The 24,811-nt window shown below is 48.3% G+C and overlaps 1 protein-coding gene across 2 annotated transcripts in view; it reads left to right on the forward strand.

The window, feature by feature from the left end:
- Positions 1 to 24,811, forward strand: part of ttc6 (tetratricopeptide repeat domain 6) — a 649,897-nt gene that overhangs the window by 544,303 nt on the left and 80,783 nt on the right. The window contains exons 26-29 of one of the 2 annotated variants that reach the window (XM_086003340.1): positions 17,283 to 17,402; positions 19,196 to 19,269; positions 21,210 to 21,420; positions 22,870 to 23,022. In XM_086003340.1, coding sequence (XP_085859466.1) covers positions 17,283 to 17,402; positions 19,196 to 19,269; positions 21,210 to 21,420; positions 22,870 to 23,022 — 558 coding nt within the window. Of the gene's footprint in view, positions 1 to 3,261; positions 4,986 to 17,282; positions 17,403 to 19,195; positions 19,270 to 21,209; positions 21,421 to 22,869; positions 23,023 to 24,811 lie in introns of those variants that run through there. The other variant, XM_086003341.1, reaches the window with a different exon arrangement.

The following is a 24,811-nucleotide window of genomic DNA, read 5'->3' on the forward strand; positions in this document are numbered from 1 at the left end:
GGGGCACAGTAAAGAGCCTTACTCTGCTACCATGGAAGCAGAACCCTATCTTTTATCAGATCGTAGTAACTGTTGTGTATGTACCTTTAAGAGAATAACTGGTCTCAGACTGCAGTACCGGCAGTGACCACCCCTGTATAAAAGGCGCTAGAGAGCCTCTGTTTGTTAGTTTCGCTATTGACTTCCACCAGTAAAGACTTGTTTGTTTTCACTCCTGCTGGTCTGTGTCTCAATCATTCACGGACTTAACACTGGCGACGAGTAAGAAACAAACTTACCTGCAACTCGGCAGCACCTCAGATGACGTTGTTGAAGGCCGGAGCCAGAAGAAAGAAAAAAAAAATAGAGTCCAAAGAAACTCGGGAAACGGGTGTCGACCGTCAATCATCGGTTTGAAAACTTGCAGGAGAGACTGTCCAGAGCCAGGCTGGGTTCCTCGGTCTGTGGTTTCCCAGCTAATCGGGCTGGTGGCAGGTAGTGCTCTGGTCCTTCCTGAGCTGCGGCGGGCTGAAGCTCGATCGGGTGGCTTTTCAACGGGGCCGGGTAGCGAGTCGGGAAGCAAAGTGAGAGAGAGAGAGAGAGGGTGGAGCACACAGGGCGCGGCCGGTGCTTCGAAGCCGGGCAGCGTTCGGACCTAAGAAGAGGGAGGGAAGTGTCCCAGAGGGTCCGCTCCACGACGGGAAAATAATAAAAGAAAAAGAATCAATATTTAACGTGCAAGAAACCATGGAAAGCAGCGCTAACAACAGCGGGGAAGAAGGCAAAGCGCGGGAGGCGCCATTTTAGATTTGCAAGATGCCGAAGACTGGCTGTATCACTGCTTTTGATAATACATTAGAGGACTGGACCACGTATGTGGAAAGAGTCGAGGTATATTTCGAGGCAAACGAAATGGCGGAGGGGAAAAAGGCATTGATATTGCTAAACTTAATGGGCGCTAGAACGTACGGCCTATTGCGGGACCTGATTATTCCAGCCAAACCGAAGGCGAAGAGTTTTAACGAAATTGTTGCTGTCCTACAGGAACACTTAAACCCTGCACTGCTGTTGATAGCAGAAAGATTTAAATTCCACAGGAGAACTCAGCACAAAGATGAGAGCAATGCTGAGTATTTTACGGAACTACGCAAGCTATCAAAGCACTGCCAGTTCGGAGCAGGACTGGCAGATACCCTACGGGACAAATTTGTCTGTGGACTCCTGAGTGAAGGAACACAGAAGAAGTTGCTCTCAGAAAAAGAGCTGACGCTAGATAAGGCTTTCAGCGTGGCAGTATCGTGTGAAGCAGCAGCCAGGGGAGCTGCAGAAATTCAACAAAAACCACAGGAATACGGCACCCACGAAATGACACGGGGATTTGCAAAATGTTATCGCTGCGGCAGAACTAACCATGACCAGAAGGACTGCTGGTCCAAAGACAAAATATGCAGACAATGCGGGAAGATTGGACACATTGCACGAGTTTGCAGGTCTGGGAAGAAGACCAGCGACAACAAAAAGGCTACTAAGGAACCGTACAAGAAAGTACAAAAGATGACGGACAGTAGTTCCGAAGACCAGATGAGCGATAGTGAATCCGAGAACAGGAGACTAAGCTGTCTCAAACTTCACAATGTAATCACAAAAGAGGATCACCGAACCATTTGGGTCACCCTCACGATAGCAGGGTCCCAAGTTAAAATGGAATTGGATACAGGATCAGCGCTAACCGTCATGAATCGACGAGACTACGAGCGGCTATTTTCACACATACCCTTGAGAGAGACATCCATCGTCTTGACGACGTATACGGGGCAAAAAGTATACCCCAGAGGAAAAATAAGGGTGCCTGTCGAATACAATGGCAAGAAAATACGGAAATTGTATCTCTACATACTGCCAAATGGTGGACCACCGTTATTGGGACGGGAATGGATCAGGAAGATAAACTTAGATTGGCATTCCATTCATGCAATGACGGTGGACGGTAAAAAAAATGAAGACGTCACTCCTGGACGATTGTCAACAATCTTAGCTAACGCCAAAGAGGTATTTCAACAAGAACTGGGCACGCTTAAAGGCGTAACCGCCTCAATAAAAATAGAAGAGAATGCAGTTCCCAAGTTTTTCAAAGCAAGACCGGTACCATATGCAATTCGCCCAGCCGTCGAGGCAGAGCTGGAGAATCTGGAGAAGGCGGGCGTGTTGTCTAAGGTCGACTGGAGTGAGTGGGCGACACCCATCGTTCCTGTCATGAAGAAAACGTTAAGCAATAAGTCCGGAGAGCCAAGGAAGATTCGCATCTGTGGGGATTTCAAGGTGACGGTGAACCCTGTCCTTCACACAGTACAATATCCTCTTCCAAGGATAGAAGACATCTTCGCCTCACTGTCTGGAGGGAAGCGTTTTACAAAAATTGACCTAGCACAAGCATATTTGCAGATGGAGGTTGAAGAGTCCTCTAGAAAGTATCTCACGATAAACACTCACAAAGGTCTTTACCAGTATCATCGATTGGTATTCGGAGTAGCATCGGCTCCGGCGATATGGCAAAGAGCGATGGAACAAGTCCTGCAAGGGATTCCGGGGACTCAGTGTTACTTGGACGACATCCTTGTAACAGGTGAAGATGACAGTGAACACCTTAACAACCTAGAACAGGTGCTCACTAGACTACGGGAACATGGGCTGCGAGCCAACCGCCCCAAGTGCGAATTTTTTAAGAAACAGATATCGTATTGTGGCCACGTGATTGATGAAGAGGGGTTACATAAATCCCCTGACAAAATTGAAGCGGTTGTTAAGGCCCCAGCGCCTGAAAATGTGTCGCAACTGAGGTCATTCCTCGGGTTGGTGAATTACTATCATAAGTTTTTGCCGAATTTGTCGACAATTCTGCACCCACTGAACGCCCTGCTACGAACGGGGGTAGCATGGAAATGGAACGATGATTGTAAGCGTACTTTTCAGAAGAGTAAGGACTTAATCACTTCAAGGGAAGTATTGGCTCACTACAACCCAGCACTGCCAATCAGGCTGGCGTGTGATGCGTCTCTCTACGGCATTGGGGCGGTACTGTCACATAAATTCCTTGATGGTTTAGAGAGGCCGATAGCTTTTGCGTCACGCTCGTTAACTTCTGCCGAGCGTAACTACGCCCAGATTGACAGAGAGGCCCTCAGCCTAGTGTGGGGGGTGAAGAAGTTCAATCACTATCTGCACGGTCAAAAATTTACTCTACTAACCCATCATCAACCTCTTGTCTCCATTTTCAACCCTCAGAAGGGCGTACCGATAATGACGGCACAACGGCTGCAGAGATGGTCCCTTTTCCTAGGGGCACACCAATATGACATCGAGTACAAAGGAACTAAACAGCATGGAAATGCTGATGGATTGTCACGCCTACCGTTGCCGACCTTGCAGTGGATCCAATGGAGTTATTCCACTCGACCATAGTCGAATGTCTCCCTGTGATGAATGCAAACATAGAAAAGGAAACACGGAATGACCCGACACTATCACGGGTCTATGATTTAACGGTGAAGGGATGGCCAGCACATGGCGAACCACTGCTGCCAGCATTCTCGCCGAGAAGAGAACAGCTGTCAGTGTGCAGAGGAACCTTGATGTGTGGATCCAGAGTAGTAATTCCACCTAAATTGATGGATAGAGTACTAAATGAGCTTCATGAGGGTCATCTGGGTGGGGTAAAAATGAAGAACTTAGCCAGAGCGTTTGTGTGGTGGCCGGGAATCGATAGAGAAATCGAAGAGATGACCAAGAGCTGTGCAGGATGCCAGAAGGTCCAAAACGCCCCACCACAAGCTCCTCTGCATCCATGGGAGTGGCCCTCATCTCCATGGCAACGGGTGCACATTGATTTTGCTGGTCCCTTCATGGACTCGATGTTTTTAATTGTGGTGGATGCACATTCAAAGTGGCCAGAGGTAATAAAAATGTCCTCAACCACCACGGAAAAAACTATCACGGTTTTGCGAACCATATTCGCCAGGAATGGGCTGCCTGAACAGATTTGCTCTGACACTGGACCACAGTTTGTGTCTGAAGAGTTCCGGAGGTTCTTAAAGAACAATGGCGTTAAGCATTACACATCTGCCCCATATCATCCAGCCACTAATGGATTGGCCGAGAGGTTTGTCCAAACATTCAAGAAGGCTATCAAGGCAATGTGTAATGAAGATATACCCCTACAATACAAGGTGGACAACTTCTTGTTTGCCTACCGGAATGCGACACATGCGGTTACCAACCAAACTCCAGCCATGATGTTCTTCAATCGAAGACTACGATGCCGCTTGGATTTGGTTAAGCCAAACGTCCGAAGAGATGTGGAGAACAGGCAGTTTCAGAATATGAATGAAAGGCCGACCAGGAGTTTTAAGATAGGTCAACCAGTTTTGGCCCGGGACTACCGCACTGAGAAATGGCAGCCAGGAACAATTTGTACACAACAAGGACCTCTCATGTATACCGTGGACGTTGGGGAGAGCATTGTAAGACAGCATGCTGACCAGATTCTAGAGTCACTGGAAAACGTCAACTCCACACCATGATCTGATACACCTGGTAATGAAATTGACGTTCCAATTGCAGCTACCGCAGAACCGGTAATATTGGAAGCAGATGAACCAAACAAAGACATTGATCCCGACGCAACATTGCCAGAAGAACCTGATACCCCAAAGAGGCGTTATCCAGACAGAATCAGGAAGCCTCCTCAAAGACTGAACTTATAATTGCTTAAACTTAACCAATGTATCTAGCAACAGTAATTGTGATTGTAATTCGTTATCATTTAGTTGTTAAATGAATGTTATGTACTGTTTATCTAAAAGGGGAGGAATTGTTGTGTATGTACCTTTAAGAGAATAACTGGTCTCAGACTGCAGTACCGGCAGTGACCACCCCTGTATAAAAGGCGCTAGAGAGCCTCTGTTTGTTAGTTTTGCTATTGACTTCCACCAGTAAAGACTTGTTTGTTTTCACTCCTGCTGGCCCGTGTCTCAATCATTCACGGACTTAACAGTAACTCCTTGTAATATTTTTTTCACATGTAAACTTAGATAGGCCCAACTCTTGTGAATTTATCATGAAATGCTGTTAGTTTCCTTCTGAAAGAAATTCTTGTCTTTGTGTGGCTGTAGTGAGACAATACACAAATCTGCCTGTTGGTTCCCCACAATGCTCTTGATTGCCTATATTTAAAACAACAGCATATGTAGTGCTTTTAACGTGGAAAAACATCCCAAGGTGATTGACAGAACTGTAAACAAATATCAATGCCAATCCAAAGAAGGAGATGTTAAGAGGGTAACTAAAAACTTGGTCAAAGAGGTAGGTTTTAAGGAGGGCCTTAAAAGGAGGAGAGGAAGATGGTGGGATGGATTGGTTTTGCGAAGAAATTTCAGAGCTGGCTGAAGGCAAGGCCACCATTGATGGGGTGAAATGATGGGGGGGATGAAAAAGAGGCCAGAGTTGGAGGACTGTAACTTGGAGGGTTGTAGAGCTTGAGAAGGTTGCAGAGATAGTGAGGGGATGAGGCCATGAAAGGATTTAAACATGAGGATAAGAATTTTAAAGTTGTGGTGCTTGTGGACTGGGATCCAATGCAGGTTAGTGAGCATGGGTTGATGGGTGAGTGGAACTTGATATATGATAGGATATGGGTAGCAGAGTTTGGGATGAGTTGAAGTTTACAGAGGGTGGAGAATGGGAAGCCGGCCAGGAGAGCAGTGGAGTAGTCTAGGTGACAAAGGCATTGATGACGGTTTCGGCAGAAGATGAGCCCAGGCAGGGGCAGAGACAGACAATATTACAGAGCTGGAAGTAGGCTGTCTTCATGATGGAGAAGATTTGTGTTAGGAAGCGGAGTCCTTGTTCAAATAGGACGCCGAGGTTATGAACAGACTGCTTCAACCTGAGATGGCATTGGTCTTCCCAGTGTTTAAATGTAGGAAATTGTGGCTCACCCAGGGCTGGTGTCAGAAAAGCAGTATGACAATGGAAAGGAACTGGAGGGATCAAGCTTGGGTGTTGTCATTGTACTTGTGGAACTTGACCCCATGGCTTCAGATGATGTCACCAAAAGCAGTATGCAGATGAGGAAGAGGAGGAGGTCATGGACAGATTCTTGGGTGGCTCCAGTTTAATTATTTACAATTTAATTGTATTAGAAATTCTTTCATGTTTTGAGATGCAAATACATGCAAGCTTACAGTCTCATATCAGTGCCAAGCTATCTGTTTGAGGACAGCTAAGCTATTTGATATTTAAGCCAGATGTCAAAATTAATCAGCCCAGATGAAGGCCAGAATCTTTACCTGTCCATGGGGGTTGGGTGCGGGGGGGCCGTGTAGCGGGTCGCGATCCCCGCTGTTCTTTTGGCACGCTCTTCAGTGTGGTTTTAACTGAATTTCTGCAATTGAAATAGTCATGCGGGTTTCCTGCCCAATTAATTGTAGCGGGTCTGATGAAGTCACGGACGACTCGAGTTCATCTCACCTATTTAAAGGAGCATTGCACAGATGACAGTTGAAGGTTGGTGGAGGTGCTGGAGAGGTTGGTGTCAGAGGAAAGAAGTTCTTTGATTGTAAAGGTTCAAACATTTGTAATGAAAAATGCAGGCTCAGTGGCAAAAGGCTGCACCAAAATTCAATGATGCCTCCCTGAAAATCCTGCTCCAGGGAGTGAGAGCCCGCAGGGAGGTCTTCTTCCCTGCTGATGGGAGGAAGGGGCCAGCCGCAGAGACCAAGCGGGCATGGCTGGAGATCGCCGATGAAGTGAGCAGCAGCTGTGTTGTCGCCAGGTCCTGGATTCAATACAGGAAGAAATTGAATGACCTCATGAGGTCAGGAAAGGTGAGTACAATGCCACATTCAACTACATCCTGATGTGCCTGTCACCCCAACCCCGTCTTTCTGCCTTTCCAAGCCTATTCCTGCACATCACTCCTCACACCACCCTAACTTGCAGGTGCACCCATCCCTATGCACCGACTCACATCCCCATCTGACTAACCACCACAGTCACCCTCATCCTAATGCAATCATAGAATCATAGAAATTAGCGCCACAGAAGGAGGCCATTCAGCAATGTCACGTCACTCCCTCATAGTCACTCTATACAGATGTAGCCCATACATCCCTTACACTAATTCCATGACTCTCACTCAAAGTTCTCTGTTTCCCTCCTTGCAGGAGGAGAGCGCAGAACACCAGGGAGAGGCAGAGAACTGGAGGTGGCCCTCCAATCACCACTGCATTGACGGCAGCAGAGGAGGCAGCCCTGGAAATAAGTGGCGTTGCAAAGCTGCTGGCAGTGGGAGATGGAGAGAGGGGGACCTCCCAGCAACCTAGTGATAGAATTAAATATCAAACAGCCACATGGTATACAACAGTCACTCTTGGTGACTTGATGTCAGCAGCCAGTGAAATATGTTCATGTGCATAATGGTAACTTTAAACATTCTTATCATAACAGTCCTAGTTCATGTCTTTACTCTCCCACAGGTCCATCAAGTGCCCCCCATACCCTCCCCACTGTCCAGCCAGAGGAGGAAGATGATTCCTCAGAGGAAGCTGCAGTCTCTGAGAGTGCGTCATCACCAGACCCATGTGCACCCAACACCAGCGCAGATACGCACACGTCGGTGGGTCCCGTGAAAGATAGAGTAGTGTTGTCACTTGGTATCTCACAGATCACAAGTGAGCAAGAGCAGATGGTGGAGACAGTCGGAGGGCGCAGGACACTCCAAGCTCTGCTCAGCTGGATGCAGATGCTGAACCTCAGGGGCCGTCGACAAAGAGGATGATCTTGGTGGAGCAGTAAAATAATGCGGGAGGCTCTGGCAGCTTTTCCAGCCGTGATGTGCGCGATTGTAGGGAGAATGAAGGAGTCCATCTCCAACATGAGCAGCACCATGTCGCAGGCGATGGCGACAATGTGCTCTTCCATGGAAAGGGTGGTCACCTGCATGGAAGAGCAAACGCACCAATCAAGAGAGAACATACTTGCTGTGAACAACAGCTTGCAGACTCTTATTGCAGTAATATCTGAGAGGAGTAGAAACCTAGGGGGAGAAATTCAGTTGTTAGCACCACCCGTTAGCGCCTTAAGAGGGCGATAAGTGGGGCGCGAGGTGGCTAGCGCCCGGGCGCGGCGAGACCTGCGCCTCTTGCAAAATTGAGCGGACATTCAGTGGCGGCGCAAAACCGCAACGCCCGCTCAGCTGCGCGCGCAGATCCTTACGTCATTTCATGGTGCAACGCCCTTGGGGCGCCCCGAACCGGAACTTCAGTGGCGCCCCCCTCCTTTCCGCCTGGCGCTCGCAGCGACTGGTTGACTGGAACGGTTCCCAGTCGCTGTGGGGCTGGGGGGGCGCTATTTAAAGGGGGCTCTTCCTGGCTTCTTTGTGGTAGCCATTTTTGGACCACTCCTTCTGTGAGAGAGAGATTTGCAGAGAGACAAAGGGAGAGAGCTTTCTGCATTGAGTCAGCGCTCGCAGAGGTACTTCTGGCTTCGGCCCAGAACTTTGTAGTTGGTTTGCTTTTTCACTGGCATAACCTTGAGTGGCCACATACTATGGGGCTGCAATGGGTGGAAACGTTGGGTTTCTCCATTGCATTGAGAGGGCTCAGAGACGCCGAGAGAGAGTGCCAATCATGGCCAGACGGAGGAGGGCCAACAGGCGTCGGCACAGGAGACCTTACCCTCCCAGGGTATTCCGCCAACGGTTCTCATACCTCAACATGCCTGAGGAGCAGTGTTTTCGGAGGCTTCTATTCAGCAGGGAGGTGGTCACTGAGTTCTGTCACCTGCTTCAGCCAGATCTGCAGCCTCAACTGAGGAGCAGGACGTCTCTGTCGGTGGCAGTGAAGGTGACAGTGGCTCTCAACTTCTATGCCACCGGCTCCTTCCAATTCGCTACTGGGGACATTGCCAATGCCTCCCAGTTTGTGGTGCATTGCTGCATCTGCCAAGTCACGAATACCCTCTTTAAAAGGAGACGTCAGTACATTTCCTTCCCCATGACCCTGGACAAGCAGCAAGAGCACGCAATGGGATTTGCAAGAATAGTGGGCTTTCCCATGGTCCAGGGCGCCATTGACTGTACGCATGTGGCTTTGCGGGCGCCGCAAGAGAATGCCGAGGATTACCGCAACCGGAAGGGGTTCCATTCGTTGAACATCCAGTTGGTGTGTGACCACAGACAGCTGATACTAGCTGTCAATGCCCGCTTTCCAGGCAGCAGCCACGACGCCTTCATCCTGCGCCAGACTTCTGTGGCAGACCTTTTCAAAGCCCCGGCTCACCCAGGAGGTTGACTTCTCGGGGACAAGGGCTATCCTTTGTGCACCTGGCTGATGACCCCGCTCCGTGCGCCCAGCACCCCTGCTGAAGAACGATACAATGAGAGCCATCAAGCGACCAGGAACATCATTGAGCACACAATCGGCGTGCTAAAGCAACGGTTCCACTGTCTGGACCATTCCGGGGGAGCCCTTCAGTACTCACCTGAGTGAGTCTCCCATTTCGTTGTAGTGTGCTGCATGCTGCATAACCTGGCAATCCTCAGGACTCAGCCACTGCCACCAGACATTGGAGCACCAGCAGAGGACAAGGAGGAGGAGGAGGAGGAGGAGCACGAAGACGGGAGGGAGGCATAAAGTGCAAGGGCCATCCGTCAGCAGCTTATTGCAAGTCGGTTCTAGGCCCCCTCTGAGGGAATGGCTTGTGCCATTGAAAGAACATGAATGGAACCGTTCCGCAACCCCTGAGCCAGTCAAGGCAACAAATAGTTCAAAGAGCAAACATGCAGAATCTGAATAAAGACACTTCTTTATTTAACAAACTGTGTGCCCTTCCCGCATGACAAAGTAATAGAGAGAAACCCCCAAAAAAGCAGTCAGACACATAACTGGCTCTCACAACCTGGAGACAATGAACAAAAGAGTAAACAAAAAATGACAACGATCCTCGGCCTTCACTAAAAAAAATTAACAGCATTTTGCCACACCTCCTACTTTTTGCCCTTCGAGGGTGATCTGCTTCGCTTGCGAGATTGGCCCCTTCCCACCCTGCAGCTCCTCCGCAATGGGACCCCAGTGGCTGCAGCAAGGCTGGGGGAAGGCTGCTGAGTGTCAGAAACTGAGTCAGCAGATGCCCTTGAGGTACGGCCTGGACCAGCTCTGGACCTGGAGGGCACGGCTGTTGATTGCTCCAACTCTGCATGGGCGGCAGCAGTCTGTCCTACAGGTGGTGGCACCTGCAATGGAGAAGTGACAGTGTTGGCAGCAGGAATGCTGCCATCCTGACAGAGGACAGCCACTCCCTGGTCGGACGACACACTGGCACTCCCACGGGGCAGCACTACAGCATGCGGAGCAATCTGCTGAAGCACAGACTGCTGGCCTGTTGCGGCGCGGCGAGGGCCCCGGCGATTCGTGCCCGATCCAGCGAAGGTGGCAGCAGTCAGTGCTCATGTGGCCTCAATCTGCGTCTGCATCAGACCAGCCACTGACTGCATTGCATCACTAAACACTTGCGTGGAAGCCGCCTGTGCTGCACCGAAGTCCTGCAGACTCCTTGCCTGTGCTGCGCCGAAGTCCTGGACACTCCTTGCCAGTGACTCAATGGATTCGGGCATCCTTGCCACTGCAGCCATGAGCTCAGTGTGCCTGTGCTCTGCCTGGGCGCCCATTTCAGCGAGCAGCCGCACCTCTTCTGCATTCACTGTAGCAGGACTGGAGGCCAGACTCTCCCTCCGGGGAGAAAGCCGCCGAGCTTCCCTACCACCCCACTGCGTTGCTGCAGCCCGCTGGGCCCCGGAGCTTCACCCTCCTCAGACCCTTCCCCCCCTGCTCCCCTCCAGGGAAGATGTGTCCCCATTATGGCCATGGGCTGCCACGGCTGAGGGTGGCACTGATGGTCCAGCTTCCTCTTCGCCTTCAGAATCACTCACAGTGGCAGCTTGAGGGCCCACCTTCTCACCTGGCGAATCAGCATCTGAAAGCAGGGAGGTACAAGAGTTGCTTTAGCGTGAGGACAGGGCGGCAGCGAGGGAGGCATGAGTGCTGCAATGCACTGTATTGGTTCGATAGTGGCAAAGGATGCTGGTGTGAGGCACAAGTGGAAGGAGAGAGGTCAAAAGGTGATGACCTTATCATTGCTGTCCAGAACGGGGTCGGCATCTCCAGTGGCGACGGGGCCAATCATCCGGCCTGCCATAATCCGCTGGACTCGCTGCTCCAGATTGCTGAGGTCTTGAATGTGAGGCTGGCCTCCCCTGGTCCGTTGCTGCTGCCTCCTTTTATGGGCCAGCTTGCCCTGCAAGAGAAAGGACGGGCTCTGAGTACAGTGTGAAGCCCTGATCTTGGCTGCACTGCCTCCCATGGTGGAATAGCCCTTACAGTGTGAAGCCCTGATCTTGGCTGCACTGCCTCCCATGGTGGAATAGCCCTTACAGTGTGAAGGCCCTGATCTTGGCTGCACTGCCTCCCATGGTCGAATAGCCCTTACAGTGTGAAGCCCTGATCTTGGCTGCACAGCCTCCCATGGTCGATTAGCCCTTACAGTGTGTAAAGTGCTGAATGTGCGTGTGAGTTTCATGAAAGGCCCATAGGTGTTGGATGAGGGCTGGGCATTGGGGCTTTCAGGACCCTTTGGCCATAAAGTGAGATGGACATGCAGGGATGAAGAGGATACTGAAAAGGGTACTCACCCTGACGACCCGAGTGAGGTCGTTGAACTTCTTCCTGCATTGCACAGGGGTCCTAGGCACCATGCTGCTGGAGGTCACTCTGTGAGCCACCTCCCTCCAAGCTTTGCGATAGTCGTTGGGCAGCGGCCTCCTACCACTGTCCGGAAACAGGATAGATCGCCTGCGCTCCACTGCGCCAACCAGAACCTGCAGGGCCCCCTCACTGAACTGCTCTGCTCGCTCCCTGGCCCTCTCCATGGTCCTAGGCGTTAGAATGTGGCAGCAGGTCTGTCCAGGCCGAGAATCAGGGCTCCGATGCGCAGGGTGTGGCTGCAATCCAAGATCGAACCTCTCCTTTAAGAGCTGACCGGCGCCAGCGTGTCTGCTTGCAATCGCTAACTGGCCGCACCTGCGCTGTGCCCGCCCTCGGTGGTAGCGCCTCGCTTCTTCGGCTTAGTGCCTTAAGACAGTCGTGCAGCACCTGTTTTAGCGCTCCAAGCACCTCCTGGGGCGAAGCAGGTTAATTTAGCATAGGTGGCGATAATTTGCGCCGGGCGCTAAATTTCGCGCCCGCTTGAGTATAACACCCCAAACGTGGCGATACTGAATTTCTCCCCCCTAGACTTGGGCGTTAATCATCTCACTGATGTGCAGCTCCTTGCTCGCAGGGAATTGTAGGTGGCCCATGAGGGTGATGATGGTGAGAGGCTACATGGAAGTGGGGGCTCTGCTCAAAGTGCTCCCACTTCTTCCCCATTGCCTCCCCCTCAGTCAGAGCCCCACATGCTGCCGAGGATTCCAATGGCCGAGTCTGCCTCTGCACAGGTGCAGGAAGAGCAGTCTTTGGTGGGGCCCTCACAGGCTCCAAAACATAGACGACGTCCACCAAAAGTGTCTAAGCTGTCAGAGCAGGGAAGTGAGCAGCCTGCCTCTACCTCTGCTGAAACCACAGGGGGTGCACGTCATAGAAGTGTTAGGAAAAGAAAAATGCCACAATTGTAGATGCACAAGGGTCTTCACATAGGTGTGCTTCAAAATATTAGATGGTTAATTTTCAATTGTATTTTTTTTCTACTTCGCTTATGGGATGTGGGCGTCGCTGGCATGGCCAGCATTTATTGCCCATCCCTAGTTGCCCTCGAGAAGGTGGTGGTGAGCTGCCTTCTTGAACCGCTGCAGTCCGTGTGGTGATGGTACTCCTGCTGTTAGGTAGGGAGTTCCAGGAGTTTGGCCCAGCTAAGTCAGGATGGTGTGTGACTTGGAGGGGAACTTGGAGGTGGTGGTGTTCCCATGCGCCTGCTGCCCTTGTCCTTCTAGGTGGAAGAGGTCGTGGGTTTGGGAGGTGCTGCCGAAGAAGCCTTGGCGAGTTGCTACAGTGCATCTTGTAGATGGTACACACTGCAGCCACGGTACGCCAGTGGTGGAGGGAGTGAATGTTTAAGGTGGTGGTTGGGGTGTCAATCAAGCAGGCTGCTTTGTCCTGGATGGTGTTGAGCTTCTTGAATGTTGTTGGAGCTGCACTCATCCAGGCAAGTAGAGAGTATTCCATCACACTCCTGACTTGTGCCTTGTAGATGGTGGAAAGTCTTTGGGGAGTCAGGAAGTGAGACACTCGCCGCAGAATACCCAGCCTCTGACCTGCTCTTGTTGCCACAGTATTTATGTGGCTGGTCCAGTTAAGTTTCTTGTTAATGGTGACTATTGTTGTCCATGAGGAGCAGGAGTGCTTGCCCCCACCCCCCATACAATGACTCCTGGGGTGGGGGAATCGGACCCCCTCACCAGGGTCATAAGAACATAAGAAATAGGAGCAGGAGTAGGCCAATCGGCCCCTCGAGCCTGCTCCGCCATTCAATAAGATCATGGCTGATCTGATCCTAACCGCCAATCTACTATCACAGAACCATCTCCTGAATCTAACAGAATTAGACACATGAAATAGGAGCAGGATCAGGCTACACGGCCCCTGGGCCCGCTCCGCTACCCACAGGGCCATGACCGATCCGAACCTAGACTCATGTCCAAATTCCTGCCCGCTCCCCGTAACCCTTAATTCACCTCACCCCGGGGGCATGGATGCGACCTATCTGGTCCTGCTGCCTGCTCTGGAGTGCTCCCCACACGACTGGAAGCCAAGCCTGTCAATCAGGCTGACTTCCAGACAGCGAACCTGTCAAGGCCAAAAGACACATGCTGTGGAGTTAAAACGGGGGTCAAGACTCCAAAGCATATGGGAAACCCAGATTTCTGAGTTTCCTGTCCGAAACTTCCCTCCACCTCCCCCCAGCCCCTGCTATTAAAATCCAGGCTACGTTCATCAAAATTTGAGTTGAAAGGTTTTGAAAAAAAGATTTTGGACTATTTGTTTTGCAACAATTTAAAGTGACATGTAACTCAGGTGCTGTATACCATTTGGTTCTATGTAATTATAAATTCTGTAATTATATTTTACAATTAGTTTTAGGCTAAATGATAGTCTTACCGTACGGTATTTTCTACCTTTCAGAGTGGGCAGGAGTGCTTGGTAGGCAGCTGTGCAGCCGCCTGTAAAAATATCACAGTAACTGCTGGTTATTATCTCAGAACTTCTTTAAAATGATTTCTACAGGGTAGAAATGCACAGGTTTTATCCTGGTATAGGGATCTGAAATTTGAGCAAAACATGATAAGCTCCATTACTTAGGTAGCTCTCTATTCTTTTGTTCTAATTTGAAATCTATGCATTCCTACAATATAGTTACTAATGAATATTACAGACATCCATGGTGAATAGCCTGCTTAAGAATCTGCACAATTTTCCATTTATATTACTATAATAACAATGCACAAGAAATTAAAATGACTTGATCACAGATTACAATAAAATAATTAGAAACCCAAAGATAAGCACTGCTTACTGTAGCATAACCAAATGTAAGGGCACAACATATTTATACTAAATATTATTTGTGGTATGAAAAATATCAAGTCATTATAGTGAGTATTTTAGTAATATGGCTTTAATTGTGTGGCAAAAACAGATAGTTTTAAGAGCAATAGCAAAATATTGCGGATGCTGGAAATCTGAAACAACAACAGAAAACGCTGGAAACACTCAGCAGGTCAGGCAACATCCGTGGAGAGAGAAACAGAGTTAACGTTTAAGAGCTTTTCTTTCAAACGTAGTGGCACATGTTAAAAAAGAGTGAGTGGCCAAAACATAACTGAGCCTATTCAAAAATGCTTATAATGGGCCAGAAATTCCAGGCCAGAAGCGTGAGTACGGTCGGCTTACTCACGCTTCTGGCCGTTGGAAATGCCGGCGTTCAGCATGAACAGCGCATGCGGGGAACGCCGGCATTTCCAGACCTCGAGCGCGTGCGACTGCACAGGCAGCGCTTGCGCAGTGAACTTCGTGGATTTCATTCATGAAATCCGTGAGGGTAAGTCCTTAGAAGTTACACTTGGAAAAAGCAAGTGTAAAGTTGTTCATTGGCTGCAGAGGAAGATATATTTTATCGTGGAGCTTTTGAAATGCAATATTTTTGTTTGGGAAAGGGAGGGAAGTTATTTTTAGAAATTTTAAGTAAGTTTTAAAGTTTAAATTTTTTTTTTTTTAAAAAGGGTTTTCAGAACGGTAGGTAGAAGGAGCAATTGTGGCTGTGTGAATGGAATGTGAGAATGAGTTATGTATGTATGTCCACATATATTCCTTTACGTATATGTATGTATGTTTTATATTCCTTTACTAATGTGTATGAATGTATGTTTTTAATTATGATTTTCCAATAAGTTACTTTCTCTGAAAGTCATAATTAAATAATACATTCATACACATAAATAAAGGAATATATACATAACACGCAAAGGAATATATACAGACATACATACTTTCAGAAGCTCCACGATAAGAAATAGCTTCCTCCGCAGCCTGTGGAGCAACTGTACCCATGCTTTTTTCATGTGTAAGTTGTAATGACTGGACCTCACTGAAAGCATTAATGAAAGCGGCGAATTATACTGCGCACGCGCTGCCTGTGCAGTCGCACGCGTTCTGCCTCTGAACCCCTTCGTTCAGAGGACAGGAAATGCCGGTTTTCCCCACATGCACTGTGAATGCTGAAAACCGGCATTTCATCCGGCCAGATGCGTAAGTACCCCGACCGTACTAGCGCATTTGGAAGGGAATTACTGGGCCAACATTTTACATGTCAATAAAATAAAAAATTTAACAATTGCACGACTTGCCCCCTCGCATCTGCGACTGAGGGCCCAAGGAGGTGCATTGCGCAAGAGGTCATCATCGTACGTATCCTCACACTGTTCCCTTTGGGGAACTGTATAAAGTGGTGGAAGGAGTTATGGCCGTGATTAACGCTCATTCCGTGACCGTAACCATCTTTGAACCAGCCATTAGGGTGGTTAGTCCTATGGCGGGAGGGTTTTACGGGCTCCCACAACCCATCTGAGGGGGGGGGGCCACCAACACCCATGGACGCAAGTATCCCGCTGGATGTCCACCCAGAATTTAAAGTTGGAGCTCCGACTCCACTTGCCGGGACTGTCTGGAGCGGGGTTCGAAACCCTACCCTGATCTGGCCCAGCGGCGGGGATCCTACCGCTATGACAAAGGCCCAATCCGATTAGCAACGTGAAATGGCAGCATAGGGCTCCAGTCACGGGGAGGGAAAAGGCGCAGGAAACGTATGGGTGTCACCTTTTGTGCGGAGTGGGCCTTTTGCGTAGCAGTAAGCATCCCCGCCGCTGGGCCAGAAGGAATAGGGTTTTGAACCCCGCTCCAGACAGTCCCGACAAGTGGAGTCGGAGCTCCAACTTTAAATTCTGGGTGGACATCCAGCGGGATACTTGCGTCCGTGGGTGTTGGTGGCCCCCCCCCTCAGATGGGTTGTGGGAGCCCGTAAAACCCTCCCGCCATAGGACTAACCGCCCTAATGGCTGGTTCAAAGATGGTTACGGTCACGGAATGAGCGTTAATCATGGCCATAAATCCTTCCACCACTTCATACAGTTCCCCAAAGGGAACAGTGTGAAGACACGTATGACGACGACATTGCTAAATAAATAAATGGAATTAAAAAAATTCTTTTAGGGCTTTTAAAAGTCTTTAAATTGCTTTAATTCTCTTTAAAACTACTTCAGATTACTCAAAATAATGTAAACATTTTAAAAAGTTTATAAAAGTTACCAAAATCTTCAAAAAACTTCCAAAAACCTGTTTAAACTGCTGCTTTGCATGTAAAAATGCTTAGCAGCTTGACAGAAACATTGGGGGCGTGTCCAGTGAAACTGAGACCTCAAGGGGCGTGTCTCACTTACACTGCACGCTCCTGGCTTCGCGCTGGCTGCACTCCTGGGCGGCGTGACGTCATACACTGCCCGGGAATGTGCTTTCTATTTCTGCAAGTTCAGGCGTCCCAGAAGCTGATCGGCACGAGCGCGGGGTAAGTGCAAATACGGGGCTTGCACGCGCTGCAAGCCCCGTTCTGGAATTTCTGGGCCAATATCTGCAATTAGATTTGACATGTCCATATTTTCATAGAAAATTTGTACTCCAGTTAATATATTGTGTAATATATTTCAGGCATTGAAAGACTACGGAATACTGCTGCTCCTCGGCAGCGAAAAGAAATTGGCTTTGAAAGTACTAGTTAACCGTGGTCTGTTATATCTGGGCATGGATGACCACTACAACGCATTACAGGTCAGTAGAACAGATAAGAGAACAAAGATTATAAATGCATAAAACAAGAGAGGAAGGGACGATAAACTATTGGTGTAGTATGCTGTGCATTGCCATGGATTGGAAGGACATGGATTCAAACTCACAGTTTCCCAAATGGTGAATTTCTGACCACACCATATGAAGAAAAAAGGTGGTGTGACACATCAGCTCTGCCCCTTACAACAGAACATGTGCAGTTTGCATTAATTTGTGGGGCAGATAATAATTGCAGATAAAACTTCCAAAAAGTGAAAGTTCTGTGAAGTTTCTTCCTAATTCCACATTTGGGTAAGCATATTTAACTTTCCTAATTCCCAAAGGTAATAGAACAAGAATCCAGGATCTCAATCTAGCATTAGTTTCTAATACCCAACCCACACTCGTTATACAATACATATGTGCCTAGAAATTTGATGCCTAAGCATTCAATATTGTGGGTGGCGCGCATGCACACATTCAGCGGCAGACGTTTGCCGCCTGCCATATTGGTACACAATGAAGGGCCCATGCCTGAAAAAGGCATTATGCTATTTGTATATGCAAATGGGGGGGGGGGGGGGGGGTTGCTAACACTAGTTTCAGGACCCTTTTCAAAATTGATTAGCGACTGACTGCAGCATGCTGCGTTCAGTATTCTCAGCTGCTTGGCATCAGGCCTGTTGTGTTCAGGATAACCAAGTCTACATGCGGACAAGCAAGTGGTCCTTTAAGGGAGTGCTGGAAGCTGCCACCAAAACGGTAAGTTTTAAAGAAAATACTTAGCTGAATGTGGAGTTGGGTGGAGCAGGAGTACTTCTCCTGGCCCCACAGCAGTCCCGAAGACCATTGCCAGCCCCTGCTTGGCCTCCGTTCCGATTGCCCACCCACCCCTCCTCTCCCGATCGCCCCTTACCTCTCAATCATTCCCCTCCACTTCTGATTTCCCTCATCCCCCTCGATTCCCCCCCTCTCTCTCGCTTGCTTCCCTTGCCATCCCCCAGACCTACCTGAGGACTGCTGCCAGAGATGATGCTGCTCGGAATTGACATCTGCTTTGCCGGTGAGCTGCCAGGTGACGCGCAGTTTGCTGGTCTAATTTAAATGAGGCTGAAGCCCAATATTGAGTGTGCCTCGGGCCTACCTGTTCTGGTGTACTAGCAGGCCGGCACTATCCAATTACACTCTATGATATTTTCATGGATCACAGGTCCAAAACTGCAGTGCTCAGTAGAGACTTTGATAACAACTACAACAACTTGCATTTGTATTGCACCTTTATCGTAGACATCCTAAGCAGATTCACAGAGGTGTAATCAGACAAAAATGGATGCTGAGAGTACAAAGTGTACAAAGTTTTCATTTTTATACCAATTTTTGATTTTTCTTGTGAATCTTGTTAATGCAGTCAGAGGCTTGGAATTATGATCTGAAATAGAATTAAGATGGACATAGGAAGAGTAACATGCATATTGCAAGAGAGTTATGGGGAACTAGGCTGTAAAGCTCTAAAGTGTCAGTGGGCTTTGCCAACTGTAACACTGACATATGCTGTGTGAAGGAAACTTGTTGGAAGACAATGGACAACTACAATAATTAACTATTTTTATGGATGTCAATAATCCCACAATATTTGTAACCAGAAGAGCAAATAAAGAAATCTATAATTTTGTCCAATGGAATTAACATAATACCTGCTGGGACATTTTAATAAGTAATCATCCTATGTTTCTGGATTGTATTCAGTCAACTTACTACAAGATTAATCATATGAGCTTACATTTTTGCACTTGCAGGATTTTAAAGCAGCAATTGTGGAAGAGCCAACAAATGCTAACATTCATCATGCAGTTGCAATATGCTGTCATAAGTAAGTCATAGAAAAAGTTACCTTAAACAGCTGTTTATGCCATTTCTGAGGTTTCCACCAAAGTTATGGGGGGAGATCGAAAGAATCCCGTGGAAATTCAGGGTCCAGATAACCAATGAAGTAAGAAATACCAAATAGTTTAAACTTGTAGCATAAACAAATACTTTGAAAATTAGTTTGTTCCCCTCGAATAAAGAAAAAACCTTTTCCTTACAGGCTGAATATTGGTGAAGGATAGAATCACAGAACCTACTCCCCGCAATAGGATTTTGTCCAATAAGAACTACAAATTCGGTGGCATAGTGGTTAGCACTGTTGCCTCACAGCACCAGGGACCCGGGTTCAAATCCGGCCTCGGGCGACTGTCTGTGTGGAGTTTGCACATTCTCCCCGTGTTTGCGTGGGTTTTTTCCGGGTGCTCCGGTTTCCTCCCACAGTCCAAAGATGTGCGGGTTAGGCTGATTGGCTATGATAAATTGACCCTTAGTGTTAGGGGGATTAAATACGTGGGGTTACAGGGATAGGGTGGGATATGTGTTGGTGTAGGGGTTACGGGGATTGGGTGGGATATGTGTCGGTGCAGGCTCGATGGGCCGAAATGGCCTCTATCTGCACTGTGGGGTTTCTGTGATTCTGTGATTCTGTGAAATTCTCTCAGAATGTGAGGAATGTAGTGCTAATTTACCCTCAGCGTTTACCTCAAGTTCCTCCTCTAAATACTTTCAAGCACACCCACCTAACTCCCACTTATTCACACTTTTGTAAACCAGCTAATCCTTATTTATAATCCCAAGAATTTCATGCTTCAATCCAGTTATAGAGGAAAAATCCTTTGGCCCCCATGCACGGATGATTAGGCATTTTGTAACTAACAGATCACAGAATTATTGTGCGCATTGGACCTGGAACGGCCATTAATGGCATCATAATAATTCATTTAGACATATATGGTTGTTTTGCGCCTCCTGTTAGCGCCCCGCAGGATGCAAAGCACCTAGCACCAGGATGCGGTGCCGCTAATGCCTCCTGCGACATTCAGTGGGAGGCTAGCGGCAGCGGTAGCTGGTAGAGCTTTGTGGCGCTGTGCCTCTGGCGGTGACGTCATCGGCGTGCACAGTGCCCTGCTCGCAAACTTGGCTCGCGCCCCGACCTACCACCGGACGCCATGTCCGACAGGGTCAGGGTGGTGTTTTTGTGGCTGTGGCGGTGCAAATTAATGGGCAGGTGCCGGGCAACCTTTTTTTTTGGGCCGCCTGCCAGCACCTGCCCCCTCTCGCCTCCTCCTGCGGGGTGCCGGCTGCGATAGCTCCTCGAGTGCCGTGCTCTTTTGCCGGCACCCCACTCCCCGGTGCTCCGGTGCGCGCTGCGCTAGACCCTGCCCCTTTAATCAGGGGAGGGAGGCCTGTAGCACGGCGCTGTTGCATGTAGCGCCGCGATATTCAATGGGAGCACCCCAAGAGGGAGGGGGAGCGCGTCCAGTAGTGCCCCACCTCCTGCTTGGGGTGCTACCAATCAATTTTGGGTGTAGGGGGTGCTAACTTTGGCGAAGTTGGCATCCCAAAGGGGGCGTGACCCAGTTTTCCCCCCATAGTGATAGATTTTCAACTTACTGCCCGGGTGTAAAGCTGCCTTTGTGAAAAATCAATGGAAATGAAAATTAAGCATGTTCTATAATGGGCAGCTGCTCCGCAACCCAGCCTGGGCGGGAAGTTGAAAATCTACCCCATAACCTATACAAGGTAGAAAAGTTTAATTGATAAGTGGTTCTGTGCTATTAACTCATTTTGTTCAGTTTATGGAAGGAATAAAGATCTAAAGTACACTACTGCTTAACAAACATTGCGAATTTGCAGAATTCTGTTGTACCTTTAAATGTAGATAATGTAACATATCACATTACGAAGAATGAGCAACTTTTTATTGTATGCAATGTGTTTGAGACTTTGCGATTTAGAAGAAGCTGTAAACAGTTTCAACCAAGCACTGAAATTGAACCCATTTTTCGCGGATGCGTATAATGGACGTGGAAACGTATACATGGATTCTGGTCATGCAGCTGGAATAAAGCAAGCACAAAAAGATTTTGTTCAAGCACTCCATTTAAATCCTAAATGTGTGAAAGCCAGGCTCAATCTGGGATACAACTTTCAGGTGAGGAGAATTTCTGGGGGGGTTTTTTATTGCAAAAGAAAATTCATACTTATATAGGCTTTCTTTATAGTTGCTAACATTTGTTTAATAAGGCTCTTATATCAATTTTAAAACAAAGATGTTTCAGAATCCTTAGAGAAACAGCAACCCAGCAAGGAAATAGACAAAATATGGCTATGGGATCATAGGCCCTGATAATAACTGCGAGGCGGGAAGGGAGCTGGGATGGGGAAGCACTCCTGCTCCTGCTCCTGCTGGCCGACAAGCTGTGCTGGAAAGCCACTTTCCTGTTCCATCCAGCCTTTCTCATTTATCTCCAGTTGCTGGGTTTCCCTGAGGCCTGGGAAAACCGAGTGGCTGGCCAGTGTAAAATTTAAAACAGAGGTAAAATGTGAGGCACGCAGCCTCATTACAATATTTAAATTCGGGACCCGTCTCTGAAGACCAGGTTAGTTGCTTGCCTCCCAACCCACCTCCGTTAAAACTGGAAGTGGAAGTTGGAGGCGGGTTGGGGTTGGGTTTCTGATGTTTTTATTTTTAACCTACATGCCCACCCTGAAGGGTTAAAATTATCCCCATAGGGTTTGACCTACAAGTTATTTTGTAACATACACTGGCCTAGAGTGGAAAGTGTACAAGAAAGGCTGGTTTAGAAATTGGAGATTCATTCTAATGTAGTGTGGTGTTGTTCTAAAGTTATATTTAAGAAACATTGCTGGAACTGCAGAACAACAACTTGCATTTACATAGCACCTTTAACATAGAAAAACATCCCAAAGGTGCATCACAGAGGCATAAAGAAAAATAGGGATGCAGAGTCAAAGAAGGAGTTATTAGGAGGGGTACACAGAAGCTTGATCAAAATGGTGAGTTTTAAGGGGGATGCTAAAGGAAGAGAGGGAGCTGGAGGGGTTTAAAGCAGGGAATTCCAGAGTGTGGAACCTAGGTAGCTGAAGGTAAAGAGAAGAGGGGATGCCTCTGGAGAGGTTGTAGCTCTGAAGAAGGTTACAGAGATAGTAAGGGGGAAGCTATAGAGGGATTTAAACACAAGTATAAAAGGAGCTTTGCACTGCATCTTATCTGGAAATGTTAACACTGCAAAATGAATTAAAAAAGGAAAATGTAAAAATGCTATGTTGTAGAGGCCTTCTACGTGTGGCGATATCAGAGAAAAGAACCCATTTGCTAAACTAAATATATGTTGTTCTCTAAACTTACTAAAACATATAGGTTAGCAGCTGCAATCAACTTTTATTTAGCATTTATAGATGTTCTGAAATTAGGAATGAGTCTACTGCTAATAATTACCTGCACATTTCTAGAACTAGATGCAAGTTTTAAAATTCTCCATTTGCAAAAACAACCTCTAATTAGCATATATAATACAACAAAGATTTTCTTTTTAATTGGCTGTCTACCTTAAATGAAATCATATCTTTCCTCCTTCAGGTACTGGGGAGATTTCAGAAAGCATGGAATCATTTTACAATTGCAATCGATATTGACCCAATGTTTCAAGATGCTTATGAAGGTCGAGCAGTGATCAATCTTCAAATGAACAATACCTTTGGAGCATTTCAAGATATCAATGCTGCATTGAAGGTACACTTAAGAATAAAGCCTGAAACTTTTGAAAGCACAAAACTCCAGAATAGTATGATTCGAAAGGCATGGTTTTCAAAGGATTGCGGTGTTAGTTAACAGAATTGTTCTCATCTCCAGCATCAGACTGTGGGGCTGATTCACACTTGGTCCACCTGCGCTGAGAGTGAAATTGATGATTCAGTACTTAACAACCTGATTGTACTTGGATCCATGACCATTTTGAGTGCTGTAAGACCTGAACAATCCAGGGCCTAGAAATTCAATGGCCTGCGCCACCAGTTTGCGCCCAAAGAGGGCACTCAGTGGCTTTTGCGCCACTGGCCACACCTACCGCGATATTTAGCGGGGCGCTAATGGCGGCGTTAGCCTGTAGCGCTGCGCCGCCACCGATGTCGTCATCGGTGTGCGCAGCGCCCCGCTATCGCCCCGATGGCCCTATTTGGTCGCGCCCGCCTCTTCAGCGCCGGCCGCAAATAGCGACCGGTACACAGGGGCCTACCTGTGGCGGTAGTGGCGCTAGTTAAGGTGGAGGTGCGGCCGGCCGCTTTTTCGGCGCCCGCCTGCCCGCACCTCCGTCCCCGGCCTCCTACACCCCCCCCCCCCCCGGTGGCATTGCCGGCTGTTTCCCGATAGCCCGGCACTTCTCCTTGGTGCCGGGCTCATTTGCCGGCACTCGCGAGCGGGGATCGCGCTGTTGCAGGCACCTCCCCCTTAACAGTGGGAGGAAGGCCTGCAGTACCGCAGCCTGCCGTGCCGCAGCGGGTGGTGCTGCGGCCCTTAGCGCGCCGATATTCAGTTTCAGTGCCCCAAGTGGGGCGTGAGAAGCCTCGTTTAGCGGCCCGCTTCCATTTGGGGCGCAGAAACTGAATATCCGGATGGCGCAAGTGGCTCCGCACGCAGCGGTAATTCCGGCACCCAGGCGAGCTTGGTGCCCCAAACTGAATTTTTAGCCCCTGGTGTCTGCCTGCACCAGGCAGAAACAATATTTAAATAGGAGTCCCAACATGCACGCTGCAATTTTGACAGCCGCTCAGTGAAGGACCGCTCAGGGAACTGGGTGCTAGAGGAAGTAAACAGGGTATTTTTAAAGGGTTACTCACTGAGGTTTGTTGCAACAGTTTACAGGTGTGCAGTAAGCAATGGTTATTCCTGAGCTGTATATTTTGAAGGAGAGAAGTTTTTCCTTCCTCGTGTGGGGAGGAAGCTGCAAGGAAGACTACTGCAAGAATGCCGGTGGAGGGGTGGGGTGGTCAATGTAGACGGCATTATCCATGAAGTGGGATGTACAGAAATAGGATGACATACCTCAATTTCACCAAGGGCCAATGTGTTAGGAGGCTCCGGTTTGATCCACAACCTGTCAACGCTGCTGCACAGCCTTTCCAGGCTGGAGAAGACAGTAGAGACCAGTGCCCCAGTGGCAGCTATATTACCTGTGATCAAAGCTGCCGTTGGTGACAGGGGCTTTTGTATTAAAGGCTTCACTGCGGTCCATTGACTTCAATGGTAATTAAAAATCAGGAAGAGTGTATAATTGGCGACTGATCTGATACCGCCCATTTTTCATTCCCGTCAAAGTTGAAAGTTACCCTCAATGTTTTTCCTTCACACACTGCAGTTATATAAATAATTACATTTGTGGACTTAACAGGGGAATGATAATGTTACTGGACTAATAATCCAGAAAACACGAGTTCAAATCCCACCATGTAACTTTGAGAATTTGAATTCAGTTTACAAAAAAAAGTCTGGAAATAAAAAGCGGTTATCAGTAAGTGACCACAGA

Source organism: Somniosus microcephalus, chromosome 12, assembly GCF_052327205.1.
Source record: "Somniosus microcephalus isolate GS21.2 chromosome 12, FLI_Smic_1.0, whole genome shotgun sequence".
NCBI classification, from domain to species: domain Eukaryota; kingdom Metazoa; phylum Chordata; class Chondrichthyes; order Squaliformes; family Somniosidae; genus Somniosus; species Somniosus microcephalus.